We start from the raw sequence: 17,700 nt of genomic DNA on the forward strand, positions 1-17,700 counted from the left end.
CAGTCAGGTTTTCATTAATGCTCTCTTGTTCTGGAGTTGGTTGGTCATCAGTCCCATCTGCCCTGTCACCCTGGACACACTTTGAAGGAGAACTACACACAAGCGAGGTCATTATTCCCAAGCTGCTATGCCCCTTAATCTTATTGTGTCACCTCAGCAGCATGAAGGCCAGGGCTCCTGAGTGGTAAAAGGCTCTTTTTGTGAAGCCTGGAGGGGAAGAAGGTCAGGCCCCAGGTTAGGTGCCTCCTCCCTGAGCAGATGTTTACAATGAGAGAGGACTGGAGTCCTCACAGCTTTCCTCTCGTTGCCCCAGGGGAGTCCAGGGATGCTGTCTGTCCATCAGGAACTGGGGGATGGTCCTGTCAGGGAGAGGACTGTATTTACTGGATTTCATCTGTTCCCAAAGCCAGACAGGCTGATGCCTTCTACTCTTGAAGCGTTCTTCTCTGACTCCATTAATCAATTTCTTCTAGAAAAAAAACTTAATGAATTAATAGAGATAAATGAAGGGGGATATTTGACCAACTGGACGAGGTTAGAACTTTGCAGTTCAGGTTTACAGTGGCAGGGAGTCGAGTATGAATCTACTTCTCTCATTTTTTTACTTTTAGGTTTTTTGCGTCAGGGTCTCACTTTGTAGCCCAGATTAGCCTTAAACTCTTGGAGACCCTTCTGACTCAGTCTCCCAAGTTCTGGGACTACAGGTATCGGGGAGCTACCATGCCTGCTTTGCACCTAGTTCTTGAATCACTTCTGTTGCAGAAACTCCTCTTACATACATTCACATCTCCCTAGTAAAATGGAAATCAGAACTTCTTTGGTGAAATTTCAAATAATCACGCAGTACTTGGTACTTGATTTATGGCTTCAGCCAGATGTGTTTTATTAACAACCAACTTGCCTTTGCTATTGGGAAGCAAACCATTAGTTTATTAGGGAATATTCTGCTCTCAAAATCAGAAAAAGTATTTACAGGGCATACTGGTCCTTCTCTGTTGAGTTTCATTGTTTAATTAAATACTGACTGAAGGCGCACAATCTCTCCTGTTTGTACAGCTCTTGTTTGACTCTGAGAGCTGCTACTTAACACAGGTTCCCCCACCCCTTGTCTTTCAGGGCCAGACCTGTCATCACAGTGGATGTCTCCATCTTCCTCCCAGTCTCCATCAACATCACTGCGCCTCAGTGTCATGATGGCCAGCAGCCTGTGAACTGCCTGAATGTCATTGCCTGCTTTCGGTTCCATGGCAAACATGTGCCAGGAGAAATCGGTAATGAGTCACTGTGTCAGGGTTCAGGGTACCCATTTCAGTTGGAGCAGGATTGCAAGATGGAGGGATGCTTTAAGTTCCCTCTCACTATGTTTCCCAGTAGGCTCTGCAGGCAGGAAGCTTTTGGACTAGGCACACTTTCTCTGCAAGGTTCCTCTTTTGTTCTTTCCTGCTCATCCACCAATTTCCAGTTGCAGATACCCTCCAGCTCTAGGACTAATAATATTGGACCACAAACATCCTTTTCCCCAAATGTATGAGGACCAGATTGGAATTTATTGGGCTATGGGTAGGGCAGGCTGTGGTCTGGTGGGTGGAGTGCCTGGGGCTTTGTCCATATGGAAGGCCCCATGCAGTTAAAAGAAAGAAGCAGTGGGAATCTGGAGTTCTCATCTAAGCTTGCAGCTTCTGTCAAGTGCCAGGGGGTCTATACCGCTGACTGTTGGATCAGGATGTGGAGTTTCCAAACACTTAGGTTTTCAAGAGGGTGACACTGTTCTGGCAGCTCAGAAGGTTGGAAAAAGGCAGGTGCTAGCTGTCCTTGCCATCTCTCTGACCAGGCAAAGCTGGCTTGCCATCTCATCCCAGAGATTAGATTAAGCTCTAGAGCAAGATAGGATTGATTAGCATTTGGAGTGTGAGACCTCTTGAAAGAAGTGATCTGGAGCATTACACAGATCAATAGGTGCTTTGCTCTTTGAAGGGCCAACTTAATAGTAGAAAGTAAAATTCCAGTCAAACAAGTAGAAACTTGATAAAGGCCTGGACCCATTGACTTTCTCAGACACATTTGTCTGGTGTAACTCCTTTTGCTACTCAGTGTGGTCCTGGGACCAGCAGCATCAGCATCACTTGGGAGCTTGCTAGATATGCGCCATCTTGGGTCCCACTCGACTTCTGAATTGGGAACTACATTTTATTTTTTTATTTAAAAAATATTTTATTTACTATTTTTATTTTATATGTATGAGAATATTGCCTGCATGTGTACAAGTGTACCTGTGTCATGCAGCACACTTGGAAGTCAGAAGAGAGCATTAGATCCCCTGAAACTGGAGTTACAGATGGTTGTTAGCTGTCATATGGGTGGTGGGATTCGAACCCAGGTTCTCTGCCAAGAGCAGCCAGTGCTCTTAACTGCTGAGCCATCTCTCCAGCCCTAGAATCTACATTTTAACGACATTCCTGTTATAGTTTCTTTTCTGTTGCTATGATACAACACTCTGACCAAAAGCAACTTTGGAGGTAAAAGGTCTATTTGCTTACACTTTCAGGTCTTAGTCCATCATTGAGGGAAGCCAGGGCAGGAACTTAAAAGGAACCTGGAGGCAGGAGCCGTGGAGAAATATTGCTTGCTGGCTCACTCTCTAGCTCGTGCTCAGTTGGCTTTCTTGTATAGACCAGGCCCACCTGCCTAGGGATCGTGCTGCCCACAGTGGGCTGGGCCCTCCCACACCAGTGATCAGTCAAGACACTCTCTTACAGGCTTGGCTGCAGACCAGTCTGATCAGGAAAATCCCTCAATTGAGACTCTCACGACTCTAGGCTATGTCAAATTGACAGCCTAAGCTAACTAGGACAATCCCTGTGAGGTTTGTGTGTACATTTAAGTGTGAGAAGCACTACTCTGGAGTTCACGTATAGGCACATACCCTCAAACCTGAAAAAACACACTCACATGTGCCAGTTCCCGCCACAAATGGACTTTGAATGTTCTGTCTTACAAAACAACATGCCAATCCTTCTCAACTATCTTGGCAAATTATCTCCATCAAGTGGATTGAATAAGCTTTACAATTAAATCATATACTTATTTATATAGATTTTTTTCCTTTTAAGGAGAGCTTAGAAATTTCCACAATGAATATAACCATATGATAAACTTGAATTGTTAAGGGAAGGAGGATTAATGCGATTTTTTTGTATAGACCAATGAGTAAGAAAGCCTCACTCAAGTTCATAGAGCTGTTGGTGGGCTGGGAGTTTAATTCTAATCTGACTGTAGTTTAATTTCTAACAACCTTTTCTTACCAGCTCCTTTGTTCTTTGAGTCATCACAGTCCTAATTGAAAAATGTTTCTTAGTACTAGAACTAAACACCAGCTCACTGTAGGTTAGAATCAATTAACAAACATTTCACAGAACGCTGTTATTATTTGGTAGCTGGGGGTCAAACACAGGCCCCTATACCTGCTAAATACTGCCTACCACTGAGTTACATATTCCAAACCCTGATTATTAATTTCTATGCACATAAAAATAATATTCTAGAACTCTAAAAAAAAACCAGGCAATTAATAGTTTATGCTTGTGTTAATTTGACAGTTATCATGTGCTTAGGTGTGCCAGGCCCTGGGAGCAGTCCTGTGCTTATAAAATGTCCAAAGGGAGCCACAGAGTTTCTGCTGCTCTGTTCCTGACATAGTATATACAACTTTTATCCTTGTTCCCTGTTTTGGGGGAAGGCAAATTGCCATAATGGAAGCAGAAGAGAAATGGAAAGCAGAGATATAAGTTTGAGCCACAATGATTCCAGAGCTTGAAACTCCTGAAGTAAGTGAAGAGATGCGGGTGGGGGTGGTTTCCCAACCAAGAGCCCTTGGCTGTTGGCCACAGTCAAGCAACAGCTTTTCACAGACTACTAGGCAGAAATCCATTGACAGTCTGGGCTTGGCCATGGCCCTTAAAGGATTAAGATGTCATGGGAGAGGCAAGCTGTTGAATGACTTGTATACCTCGCAGTCAATGTGGAACAACATAGTTAATGGTCAGTTGTAGGTGGTGTCTGTTAAGCCCTGTGTGCCCTCCCATTCAGGTCACTTCCTTATCCTCTATCTGTCACATGCTTCACTGATGACATGAACTGTCTCTATACTCTAAGACTCTCTAGGGATCTCTCCCCACATTTAAGAGTCCAGTTGGGGCTGGGGTTATAGCTCAGTCATAGAATAAGTGCTTAGTATGAGTGCAAAGCCCAGAGTCCAACTCCCACATTCACATGTGTGTGTACACACATGGAAGAATTGAGAATCAGGTTTAAACTAGAGCATTTTGTTATCAATAGGGCAGTGAAGAAAATTACCCCCTCCTATCTGTTGCAGAATACTACCCCATGAGAACAACAGTCATCATTTTTATCAGAACAGCTGAGACTATTTACAAAAGACCCCCAAGAATAGGCTTGCTGACTGTTTACACTACCTCATAGAAGGAGGTTGTGGGGAGGGTCACTGGACTCACCGGAGATTCTTTACTGTACCCCCTCCCCAGCCATTCAGATGTAATTGTTTCCTAATTACATTTGACCTTGTGGTCTCTGGAGGTGCTAGAATACAGACTGGAAGATTAATGAAGAAGAAAAGACTCTCATCTATGCAGCTAGCGGGAAAGTGATCACATAGGCAGTGGTGAGACTTTGGGATCAATCACCTATACCCCTGTAAGTGATCCAACATCATGCTCTGTAATAAGCCCAGATAAACTCTTCGGTTCCCCAAGTTGTACCTCAGTGGAATCGTAGTGTGGTTTGAACTTTGATTGGCCATTAGAGGCTTATAAGAAGGAGATAGTTTTTTGCAATACTGTCCCATACATTTTTTTGTCACTTTGGGTGGCATTCATGGAAATAAATCACAGTAGAGAAGGGCAGAGACCTGCTAGAGAACAAGTTGACAATGGGATGGAGCGGTGGGGAGGGCAAACATGGATGGCTGTTATGGCAATGTGATGGACAACAGGGTGGAGGAGAAAGGTAGTTTTCAAGTAGCTGTGTTTGCCTGGGCTGGTGTGGGCATCACTCAAGTTCAGCACAGAGGGAGTCTCTTAGCTCTGTGGAGCTAGGAGGATCAGGTCTCTGACCTTCAGATGGAGGAAGGATGGTGGCACCTCCAGGGCAGGGCATCCTCCACCCACCCCTCAAGGCTCAATCGAGTGCTAGCTGGCTCTGGGTTATCTCCCAGGCCTCTGCATTAGGGACCCAGCGGGGCTCTGTCTTGCTTCCTCAGTCCCGTTGCTGCTCAGGAATCATAGTGAGTGTGGTTTTGTCCATGAAATGACTGGTGAGTGCTGCACTGGGCAGACCTTCTGGGCACCCTCAGTGTCTGTACATCCTGGGCTGTTTGTCAGCAGATGGCTGCATCTGGGCAGTGCCACCACGACACCTGAACTGTAGCCAGAGGTGGTATCTTCTATGGCATCTGTCTGATGTATTTTCAACCACATGACCTGATTGGAGGTTTTAGGAACCCAAAGAGGCCAATGTTGCAGTCTTGTCCCTTTGGCTTCCTTCTCTTGGGATCTGGTGGAGTTTGGACATATATACTAATTGTCTCTTCATTTCCTGCTTTAGGAAAGGCAAACCTGAGCTCTCACTTTGTCACAGGAGTATTCGAGCCTAGCCACTAGAACGGCAATTGCAATTTCTAGAACTACTGTGGGAAACAGAGGTTTTTCTATAGGGGTTGACTCTGCCTTGACTGTACAATAGGTAGGATCCATTCAGGAAAATAGATGACACATCAATTATTTTAAGAGAATTTGACTCTGGGAAGTGATTGTGGAGGCCACAGAGGATCTAGTAGTTAACTACAGAAAGCCACCCCTGGGTCTGTGCCTCACAGATCAGCTGTATGGCATCACCCGGGACCTTGTTAGCAATGCAAATTCAAACTGAATCAGAACACTGAGGGTGGGGCCCAGCAACTTGTGATTTAACAAGCTTCCAGGTGGCCAGATAAGGTCATACTTAGAGTTTACCCCATCCTTGGGCAAGTTTGAAGGAAGGGTCCTTGTGCACTTGGGATCCAAGCCTTCAAGGGCTCTGGGTGGTGCTGCTGGCCCCTCTGAGAAAGTACACTGAGACTGGTTTGGGGTCATGAAGAGAAAACTAGAATGTAGAATTAATGGCTGTTGGGGCCATCTGCCATGAAAAACCATTGCTGGCTAAGCAGATAGGAAACAGGCAGGAGCAAGGCCCTTCTCCTCCAGCCTTCCCTTCCTTCACCTCTCCCTATTATAAGAAGAACCTCACAAGGAGCCACTGACAAAACAGAAGAGACTTGTGGTGTCCTGGCCACAGAGCCACAGCAGATTGGAGAAGGATAACCTTGGAACGGAGAGCCATGAGCATCAGAAACTGCAGAAGCATCTGGGCTCATGGCATTTCTGAAGTGTTAAGGGCACATTTCTACTCCACAGAGCCCTCAGAGGACACTCTCTGGGCACTTCCTGGGCTCCGAAGAAGCATGGAGGCAGGAAAATGAGACTCATCTCTATTATTTTGGGTTCTTCAATCAGCATAGAGTTATGAAGCAATTCCAAAATGCCAGACCCGTGCTCAGCCCTGGGCACAGTGCACAGACTCACATTCTAGTGGGAGGGGGTCCCCTTAATCACCCTTCTAGACACGAGCTGAGGGCCTCAGTGGAGAAGGCATATAATTCTGGCATGCAGGCTGGCTTTTCACCCTGGCAGCAGGCTGCCCTAAGAGCAGGTTTATCACACATTTCACAAAGCAGTTAAGAACGAGTGTTTTCCACGTCCCAAAGAGTATTCTCAGGCACTCCGTCCTTGGCTTGGGAGCTGCCTGTGGTTTCTCAGAGCCTCTTGGGGGCCCTTAAGAAGGGTGGTGACTGCTGTAACTGAGAGGGCTCTGCCCCTCACCACAGGTTGGTTGTGCTTCTGCCTTCCTGGTGGCTGTGAACTTCAGTGTCTAGAGGCTGTGAGTCACTGGCATTTCTGGACTTTCACCAGTGTGCTAAGCAAAAACCAGGAAGGGCTGAGCCCTAAGAAGTCATGTTTTGCACTCTGCTTGTTTGAGTTTTGGTCTCAGGGATGGAACCCAGGGTCTCATGCATGCTATGCAAGTGCTCCACCACTGAACTGTGTTGCCAGGCCACATTTTGTGCTCTGATCCGATACTCCTGCATTTCCTGGGTGTGAGCAGAGATGCCTGCACTACCTAGGGATAGCACCAAGGCCATCCATGCAAATAGCAGAAATAGGGTTGAAGGTAGACTTGTGTCCAGGCCTCTTTTGCTGCCTTTAGAGGTGGTCTGTCTGTTCTGGAGAGCATTTGCATGCAGAGTTCATTGTCTAAGATTCTGGTCCCCAGAAATGTGGAGATGGGGTGACAGAGAGCCATGTCATGGAAAGAATAGGATAACCTGAGAGTAACTACTGTTAACATTCCTTAGGGGGAGAGGGAGAAAATTTAGGAAAGCCAGCAAAGTAGAAATATCCCTTTTCCCTCTCCTGGGAACCTCTGAGGGAAGCTGAGTAACCCTGGAAGGAGACTTTATTAGTAAAATTTCACAGCTGAAACCTTGTTCTGATGGAGACTTGGGAAATGATTCAGAGCTGGCTCGGGGAGACGAGAGATTGAGTTGATGCAAGACAGCTGGATCTTGCCCTAGCACAGCCAGTGTGGGGGGCCCTTGGGAACCAGCTGGGGCCAGGGAGAGCAGGCAGCCGAAAGCATGACTGGGGCTGATCAGCTTTTCCATCCATATGACATCATTCAACATGGCATAGACACAGGCTGCCAGAGGAAAGCCCTGAAGATGTGTAATGTGTGGTGGGAACAGGCTCTAATCAGAACCAGCGTCTTCTCCTGGGCAGGGCTGGTGGGCCTGGCTTGCATTAAGGGGCAGCTGCTGACACAACTCTACAGGCTTGAGGTACTGCCCCGCCCCCCAGCCTAGTGACCTGATTGGCTGCTTCCCAACACACTTGAGGGGGACTTGGGTGGTGCTATTTAAAACTTACACTGAAGCATAGGACTTAGAACAGACCGTTTCTTCTTCTCTGTGACAGCTCTCAGACTCTCCTTGCTCAGGTGGGGTTTCCTCAGGGTGAAGCTTGCTTGCCCCTAAGAGTCTGACATAGATCTGACTTCTTTAGGGGTAATTTATAAAGTCAAAATGCATTTTACATCAAGGAGAAGCACCAAGTACACAGTTCTAGAGATGAAATGCTTCCAAAATGATTGCACTTGGCGATTGGACAATTGGGTCTGTCTGGGATTGTGCACTTGAACATTCTAGAAAAACTTGATAGCTGAAGGTGTTAGCATGCACATGCCCCACCGGGAGCAGAGCCATTGCCCTGTCTGTGGCTCAGTTTCTATGAACTGCAGCTCTTTCTCCCCTTCCATGAGTCCCAAGGGGAAATCGTGCTAATGATGGGGCTTTGAACAGAGGTGGGCATTTGCAGAGAACTCAGAGCAACTCTGGGCACACGTGGGAGGATGAATTTACTACTCCCTTTTCCTGACTTAACCTTGTGTTACTTTGGCCTGTTCCTCAAATAGATTCCTGAGTCAAGGATCCTAGTGCACACTTGGGTTCAGAGGCAGTCCCCAGCAGCACCAGTTGGGAAATTGGGTAGAATACAGGAACAGGAAGGATTCTCCAGAGAAACAGAATAGAGAAGTCAGAAAGAGGGAGAGAAGGGGTGAACGCAGGAATGTGGGACTGGTTGATTGATTTTAAGGGACTGGCAATTCTGCAGGACAGGCCCCTTGACTAGAGACACAGGAGAGTTGAAGGTATAGTTCAAGTCTAAAAGCAAGCTATAAATAGAATTCCTTCTTCTAGGAACTCAGATGGATATTAGGATTTTTTTCCTCATAAAAGACCTTCAACTAACTGAATGAAGCCCATCCACATAGAAGTTGATTTGCTTCATTCAAAGTCTACTGATTCAAGTGTTAATCTCATTTTTAGAATACCTTCACAGTGACATCTATATTAGTGCTTGACCATATATCTGGTTTCTGTAGCACACACATCAATTAACTTTTTTAGCAAGTCAAATAGAAGGCATGTGACTGAGCAGGCTGTGTGGGCCACTAGAACTTAATTGTGCTGGGGAACCCTGGGAGCCAGTGCTGAACATACTGCAGAGTGACAGCACCCAAGGTGCAGAGGAGCTGGCATGCCACCTGCAGAGGGCTACTCAGAACTGGCTCTCACCATTTGTCAGGTTTGGTTTCTGCTTTTGTATAAAACACTGACCAAAAGCAACTTGGGGTAAAAAGGGCTTATTTGGCTTACAGGTTGCAGCCCATCATCAAGGGAAGCCAAGGCAGGAGTTGAAGCAGAGGCCATGAAGGAACACTGCTCACTGCCCTGCTCCCCCTGGCTTGCTCGGCTATCTTTCATATACAGCCCAGACCTCCCTGCCCAGGGATAGCACCACCCACAGTAGGCTGGGCCCTCCTACATCAATTAGTAATCAAGAGAGTGCCCTGTAGACATGTCCACAGACCAATCTGAGGAAATTTCTCAATTGATATTCCCTATTCCCAGGTGTCTCTGGTTTGTGACAAGTTGAATAAGCAGCACAGCCCCGAGCCACCAGAAGGCCCTCAGTGCAGGCAAAGAGAATTGGAAGAGGCCAAGAGGATGTGGTGGAGGTAGACACCACCTGCTCTGTGTTCTTGTGTTCTTTTCCACCAGTGCTTTCTCTGAACTTATCAGCTTGCTTCTGGCTAGAGAGCTCAGTTCTGCTGTTCCTTCCATTTTTGCCCTTCCTGGGTCGGGGACACAGGCAGCTCTCATTTGTCATCTGAAATGATGGCTAGATAGGAGCCAAGAAGGAATTCTGTTTGGCAGCTGTCACCCCCACCTTGGTTTGTCTAGCCAAGGCCTCCACTTCTCCCCCAGCAGTGGACATCTCCAGCCATGATCTTGCTAAATGGGGCTTTGAAACTCATCTTATTTAAATATAACCTCTCTGGGGCTGGAGAGATGGTTCAGTGGTTAAGAGCACTGGCTGCTCTTGCAGAAGACCTAGGTTCAAATCCCAGTACCCACATGGCAGCAAACAACTGTCCATAACTTCAGTTCTAGGAGATATAACACTCTCTTCTGTCCTCTGCAAGCACTGCACAATATGGGTGCACTTACATACATGAAGACATAAAGCTCATACACATAAAAATAAAACTTAATTAATTAAATGTGACCACTCATAGTGTTGGACTTTTGCTCTAGGAAGTTGTGATGGGTAGAAAGTAAATTAGTTCAAGTTCAGCTCTAGAGCTCTGTGTGTGTTTGATTTTGCTGTTTCTGCATCTAAAAAGTGAAATGAAAGGATAGAGACTGAAGAGATAGCTCAGATGTAAGAGCACTTGCTTCTCTTGCAGGGGACCTAGGCTTGGTTCCCAGAAACCACATGGTGGCTCACAACAGTCTGTAACTTCAGTTTCAGGAGATCTGGGGCCCTCTTCTGGTCTTTATGGGTACCAAGCATGCACATGGTACACATACATACATGTAGGTAAAACACTCATACATATAACATTAAAATAAATAATCTTTAAAAAAATGGTCAAACTAATAAAGTTCATGTTACACATATCAAAAATAAATAAATAAATAAATAAATAAATAAATAAATAAATAAATAAGAGGTTTTACAGTCAGGTAAAGTTTTTAAAATTGTACCCAGACCCAGTGTGCTAGGAATAGTCAGGCACCATGGATCTGAAGTGTTCTAGATTCTGTGGTGTAGTGGATGGGGCTTGAGCCTGGACTAAATCTTTTCCCTTTGGGGGCCTCAGTCCCTTGATCCTAAAAATGAAGCTTTAGTGCTAGCTGGTCTGCAGGATTGCCTCAAAGCCTTGGCAATTTGTTCAAACCTGACTTCTGCCCCTGTCAAGTTGACTTGGAATACTTATTTGGACACCTTTATTTTCTCTGTCGAAGAAGCACTTTTCCATACATATTCTTAATAGTAAGACAATCTCTGGGATTATCCATGGCCCAGGTCCCTCCTAGTGACCCAGCCTTGCCTTGGAAATCAGCTGTTTGCTGGAATAAGCAAGTTGGGGCAGAGTAGCTCTCTCTGGCTAGGAATCTGCCAGCTGGGGCATAGCAAGAGCCCTGAAATGGCAGGAGCCCAGGAAAGCCATTAGATACAGCAAAATATGCCTTGGGGCAGCTACATAAGGCCTGTCTAGGTCACCATCCTCCCTCCCTGTTCAGACTTCCCCTGGTCCCTTTGATGTTATTTAAGGCCACAGCCACCTCTGTGGGTTGGCTTCATATACTTAAATACTGGCAGGCACCCCTTTGATGACCCAAGCTTCCAAAAGGCCTATGTGTAGACATGGTCTGAACTGACTCATTTACCTTCCCAATCATCAGCTATCTCATTTTCCCACTTCAAATTACCATATTCTGGGGCTGGAGAAATGGCTCAGTGGTTAATAACTTTTCCAGAGGACCCCAATTCAGTTCCCAGCACCCAGGTTGGACATCTCATAATCATCCATCTCTAGCTCCAGGGGACCTGATGCCCTCTTCTGGCCTCCATGGACACCAGCACTCATGTGGCATATACTCACTCAAACATGTATACATAAATTAAAAAAAATAAAAGGAATCTGTAAAATGCTGTATTCAACTGGTCATAGTGGCACATACCTTTAATTCCAGCACTCAGGAGGCAGAGGCAGGAGGATCTCTGTGAGATTGAAGCTAACCTGGTCTACATGGTCTACATAACAAGTTCCAGGCCAGACAGAGCTACAAGGAGATCCTATCTCAAAAAGCCAAACAAACAAACATATTCTAGAACACACAAAATGGCTAAAAATAAAATGAGTTACAGAGGCGCTGGTCCCCGGCACGAAGAAGCGATACCGTAGGAATGTTGATACTGAAGGTCAGTTTCCCTGATAAAACACGGCTGTCTATTTATGTACAGACTGAAGTAATAGAGGCAAGGCCTTCTGGGTTTACCCAGCATGTTTTTGACATCACAGCATCCTTTTTTCATTTTTATGTCCCACACTACATGCAGCTCCTTCTTCTGTCTGGCAATACCTTTTCAGGTACGAGGGATGAATATTCAGGAGGGGCGCTCCATGTAGGAACTACCATGGGCAAAGCCTTACTGGAAGGTCAGGCCCTTGCAAGGTTGATGACCATGCTCAGCTTCCTAGTAGTAGAGTCAGCCTCAACCTGTGCCTCAGTTTCCATATATGGGGATGCCACAAACATGGATTTTTGCCTGTGATGTTTGCAGATGTCTCCTTGTGTCTATAATGGCACCTGGCATGTAGTCTGTGCTCAGTCATCCATAAGTCACACACAGTTCAATCTAGATAGTGGCTGAGAGTAGGTCTGTCCCCTGATTGCTGGACCAGTATCTCATGGCTCAATGGAAATCAGCATTTCATCAAGTCAGTGGCTTCTAGTTACGTCCTACAGGTCTACTGTGATGCTTGCATGTCAGAACTCCATCCTGGACATGGTAAAGCTAACTGTTGACATACATGTTGGCAGCTCTGTTGGTACCTCATGATGGCCTTTAAATCAGGAAGAGCTGTGGGGTCTTGATGCATCACTGGGAAGATGAAAGACATCCTGGATCCTGACCAGTTCTAGGTCACTGGCTGCAGGCTTCTGTCTAAGGAGGACTTGAAGTGGACTGTCTGTACTGTGTGAAATGTGCATGGGATTTCTTTGTAACTGTGGGGCTGGGTGGTCTTGCAGCTGTGTTTCTTTGTTGACATCTTGACCCCTCATTTATTGGCAGGTCTGAACTACGTTCTGACGGCTGATGTGGCCCAAAAGGAGAAGGGCCAGCTGCCTAGGGTCTATTTTGTGTTGCTGGGAGAGACTGTAGGCCAGGTCTCAGAGAAGCTGCAGCTGACCCACATGGAGGAGACGTGTCGTCACTACGTGGCCCATGTCAAGGTCAGTCCCTCAAATTCTGATCCCTGGAGATATTCATTCGGAGCTAGTGGAAACAGCTTTTATAGTACATTATGTTTCCTCTGACTTCCAAAGTTCTGGTTTACAAGGAGAACATGAATTTCTTCTTTTAAAAGTTAAAATCTGATGGTCCTCTTATTTATCTTTTATTATTGTGTTAGGGGGTGGTGCTCACATGCCACAGTGTGCATGTAGAGGTCAGAGGACAACTTTGATGAGTCAATACTCTCCGTTCATGGAAACCTTTACATGGGTTCTGGAGATCAAAGTTAAGTCATCAGGCTTACATGACTAGTACTTTACCTGCTGACCCATCTCATTTGTTCGCTCTTATTTACCATGGCTTCTGAGGCTCTTCTCTGAGACACTACTGAGGCTTGAAGAGAGGAGAGCATGCGAAACATCCCCAAAGGACAATGCACAGTCAGGAACTATCATGGGTCTTCTGGTACTCACTAACCCTTCTTAGAGGTTGAGACCAGTAAAATAAGGGACATCAGACTGTACCACGCTTGATGCCTTTCTCAGTGGTCCATGACATGTCCAATTAGCCTCATAGTCAGAGGTGATGCATTTTAAAACTGGCTGGACCACATTTCTCTTGCTTAGTTACTTTCTGCTTGTTTTAGGAGTGCATTTTTGAGGCCTCTTTCCTCTCTTCAAATAAACTTTCAAATGTTTTTCTCCTCTTGAAGTTATTTGCTAAATACACTTTGCTGCTAATTCAGGAGGTCAAGCTTCAATCAGTGGCCAAATTACTGCTGTGCATGGTGGGAGTCCTGGCTGTACTTGGTGACTACAGAAACGGTAGCCATTGGCTGGCCCACAAGCAGAGCTAGAAAGCAAAGGAGGCAGATGGACTGCATAATCTTGGTTGGGTAGTGGTTGCAGTGCCTGGGGAGGTTGGCATTACACAAACCTGGTCTGAATCTAGCTTGGTAAGCACTATATGTGTCTCAGAATCTCTAAAATTCACACACTAATACTTACTTTGAAATATAAGAATTCAACATTGCCCAGGGCTTGGTGACACATGTCAATAATCCAAGAACTGAGGAAGAAGAGGCAGGAAGACCAGCCTGGGGTGTCTGTGGAGTTCCAGGCCAGGCTGGACTACATAATCAGACCCTGTCTTAGAAAACAAACAAAAAGTAGACATTGCACAGTGAATATACTTTAAAAACTTTGCCTGGAGTCTGATAGAGGTACTCAGTATTACGGTTATTTGGGTGAGTGATACATAATTTCCAACATTTTAACATTCTTGACTTTCATAAATGGCAACTTCATGTCGTCTAACCTAGAATTATTAGCCAGTGTATTTCTACCAGATAGTAGTCTGGATATCGGAGTATGTTTCCACTGTTGTCTTAGGTCAGAGTCCAATAGTGACAGCTGCCTCTAGGCTGACTATAGAGAATTACCTCCATGTCTGTGGCACGTGGTCTGGCCTGGAGCCCATGAGTCCATGCCATGAGATGCTTTGCAATGAGACTGGGCTCCACCTTCTGCCAGCACACATGTCGGGGCCTGCCCAGACCAGCTGCCTTTCAAGTGGACTGCTGGCCACTTATAAAGATGTGCATGTTCCTGTGATGCCTACCCAGCCCCTTTTGGTCTTAAATTCTTGCTGCTTGTGACTGTCCTCAGGACAGGCTCACATGCAAATCCCATGAGCTATCAAGTGCCTGTGCATGGCATGTGCTAAGGATGGGGCATCCTTCCTTGTTCATGCTAGATCTACTCCACAAATACCTTCCTTTGATGCTCTTTGCAGTTTTTTGCTTTGGCTGAGAATTTGTGTTTTGTTTATAGCAATTGGACCTCTCCATGACAGAGAACCTGCTGCAGGACTTGAATCGTGCAGTCAGGAAACAGCAATAGTGAGGTAGAGGCTGGTACAGGGATGCTCCTGTGATAGCCTCTGAGAGTTCCTGAGGAAGAGGAAGGCTGCCCCAGGGTGGGTCCAGCCACTTCCTGTTATCAGTACTTGCTGTATTGGCAAATAGAGACATGCAATTTCCCATTAAATTTGGATTTTATATACACCAATTCTTAGAAAGTGGCTTCACTTTCTGGGGTCTGTTTCTAAAGATCCCTGAGACCCAAAAGCATTCTATGGAAAAATTTCAAAAATAAACAATTCACAAATGTTAAGTAGTTTTGATTACAGGATATTGCTATCATGGTTCTATTTTACTATGAATTGTTAATAATCTCTTACCGTGCCTAACTTACATAGAACTTTATTTTATATATATATATATGTATGTAAAGAGAAAAATGAGGTTTGATATCTGCAGTTTCATATAGCCACAGAATATCTCTGAACATATCCTGTGCAGATAAACAGAGACTCAGCAGATCCCAAATATTATTGTATTTCTGATGGTTGATAGTAGTGACTAATTTGACAAGATCTAGAATCACCTAGAAGGCAAGCTTCCAGGCATACCTCTGAGGGGAGTATGATTAGGTTAATTGGCAGGGGAAGACCCACTGTAAAATTGGGCAGCACCATTCCCTGGGCTGGAATCCTGGACTGCAGAAAAAAATAGGAGAAAGTAAGCTGAGCCCCAGCATTCATCTCTCTCTGCTTCCTTACTATGGATGCCGTGTGAGCAGCTGCCTCAAGTTCCTGCTGCCAGGACTTTGCCACCATGATGGATTAGACCTATAAACTGTAATCCACAATAAACCCTTCCCCTTTAAGTTTGTTTTTAGTCAGATACTCTGTCACAGCAATGAGTAAGGTAGCCGATTCAGATGTATACTAAGATTGTGTGTGTGTGTGTGTGTGTGTGTGTGTGTGTGTGTGTGACATCATCTTACTTTATAGCCCAGGCTGACTTGAAACTCAACCATGTAGCACAGATTTGCCTTAAACTCAGGACAGTCCTCCTACCTCAGCATCCTGAGTGCTAGGATTGCAGGCATGAGCCACCACATTCCACTTTTAACTTGGCATCCCATTGGTAGACTCAACTCTACTGACTCTTGCAGCAAACTGTTTGCCCATAGCAGGACTTCTGCGCTTAATCAAAACCTGGCTGACCAGAAGAGAGAGATTGAGATGGTGGTGAGAACAGTTTGCAGAGTGAGAACAGGGCTCCCAAGTGGGATTATTAGAACCATTTCTGAACAGCAAGCATGCAAACAGTTCTGCTTCAGTGGTTGGGTACTTTATTATTGTTTGGCTGTTTTCATGCAGGGAGATGAAGTAAGGAGAGGGGGGATATACCAGGATGAGACATAATTAGGAGGCCATTATGGTTCAAGAGCCAACATTGTTCAGGGATGCTCAAGGTAGCTAATATTCATTAGCTATTAGGAAAGCTTTTTTCTACCAGTTACTGTCTGGGCCTTGCTAGAGGATCTGGGTGAATGGTGCAGTGAGGGCGAATGTTAATAAGTCGCTAGCTGTGCAGTGTGGCACAGCTGGCCAAAGAGATCACAGGCCTGGCCTGCGGTTTACAGGGTTGTGGGAAAACAGCTGTGAAGGCTGTGGCTTATGTGGGGTCTCAGCCAGGCAACAGGGTGGGGGAGGGATGTGACAGTGATCACTTCCCAGCCGGGGACTGGGGACTGAGAGTTGTGAGTCAGGGATGAAGAGTATAACAGTCTCTACTGCAAGGGGCCGGCTTAGCTTTGTAGACAAGTCATGGAAGATAAATACAAACGTTCTGCCTTATCACACACCATATGGCCAGCAGACAGTGAGGCAGGCACTGCAGCCGAGTGTGTTTTGTTTAGGCTATCTTTAGGCTTTTTTTTTTTTTTTTTTTTTTTCCTGTTTGTCTTTAAGCCTGTTCCAATCCTTTTTTTTGTTTTCTTTTCTTTTCTCCCCTATAAGTTTTCAATCCATATATGGTGATGTTATCTACTGTTGAGGTCTGCTTGGATCAACACCTGCCTACTGAGCTAGCTGTGTTGTACCAGCCTTTATTCCTGGAGGGACCTTTGGGGGATACAGTTTTGTGATGAGCCACATCCTCCTTCTCAGAGCCTGGTCAGTGGTGCTGAAGCTGTTCCAGTCACTTCCTTGGCCTCTCACCAGACACTGTGCACTTCACTTATCTCCCCCACTCCTCCCTCAAACCAGCTCAGATCTTGAGGCAGACCCCCTTCTACTGGTCAAGCGGTCTGGAGGTCTCTAATAGAATCCTTGGTCACAGGTAAAAGCCATACCACCTCCTTTCAGCCTCAAGACTCAACCACTTTATCTTTTTAGTTTTATTTTTTCACAAGCATGTTTCAAGTGCTCTCTTATTAAAAAATATTTTATTTATGATTTTTTTATCATTTTTTAATTTTTAATAACTACATGGTTAGAAGAAGCATTTCACTACAGATTTAACATATTCAGTAACATACTCCAGAGCAAGAATACATCCCTTTCACAAGTAGGTGCAAGTTTCTAGGTTCCCAGTTGAATTAATACACTTATACAATATTGAATTCTGTATAAACCCTGTAAGACATAAAGTTGAATGAAGTTTTAACCTTTAAAAAATATCCCCATTTCATTTTAGAATATATTGTTCCTTTCAGAAAGACTCATTGATTTTGCTACTAATACTGAGATGTTGGCACATGCATCTCTAATATGTATGTATCTGATTATTGCTATACATAATCGGTTGTACTTGGATTCTTGGTGCCTGTGTATGTCTATAAAGTCATCAGGTAGATTTCAATGGTAA

General features: G+C 45.2%; 1 protein-coding gene across 2 annotated transcripts in view; it reads left to right on the forward strand.

The window, feature by feature from the left end:
* Positions 1–17,700, forward strand: part of Itga9 (integrin subunit alpha 9) — a 365,552-nt gene that overhangs the window by 92,620 nt on the left and 255,232 nt on the right. For both annotated transcript variants that reach the window (XM_008855995.3, XM_029555637.1), the window contains 2 exons: positions 1,117–1,271; positions 12,819–12,979. In XM_008855995.3, the coding sequence (XP_008854217.1) occupies positions 1,117–1,271; positions 12,819–12,979 (316 nt within the window). The remainder of the gene's footprint in view (positions 1–1,116; positions 1,272–12,818; positions 12,980–17,700) is intronic.

This window comes from Nannospalax galili, unplaced genomic scaffold (assembly GCF_000622305.1).
Source record: "Nannospalax galili isolate Female #2095 unplaced genomic scaffold, S.galili_v1.0 scaffold1210, whole genome shotgun sequence".
NCBI classification, from domain to species: domain Eukaryota; kingdom Metazoa; phylum Chordata; class Mammalia; order Rodentia; family Spalacidae; genus Nannospalax; species Nannospalax galili.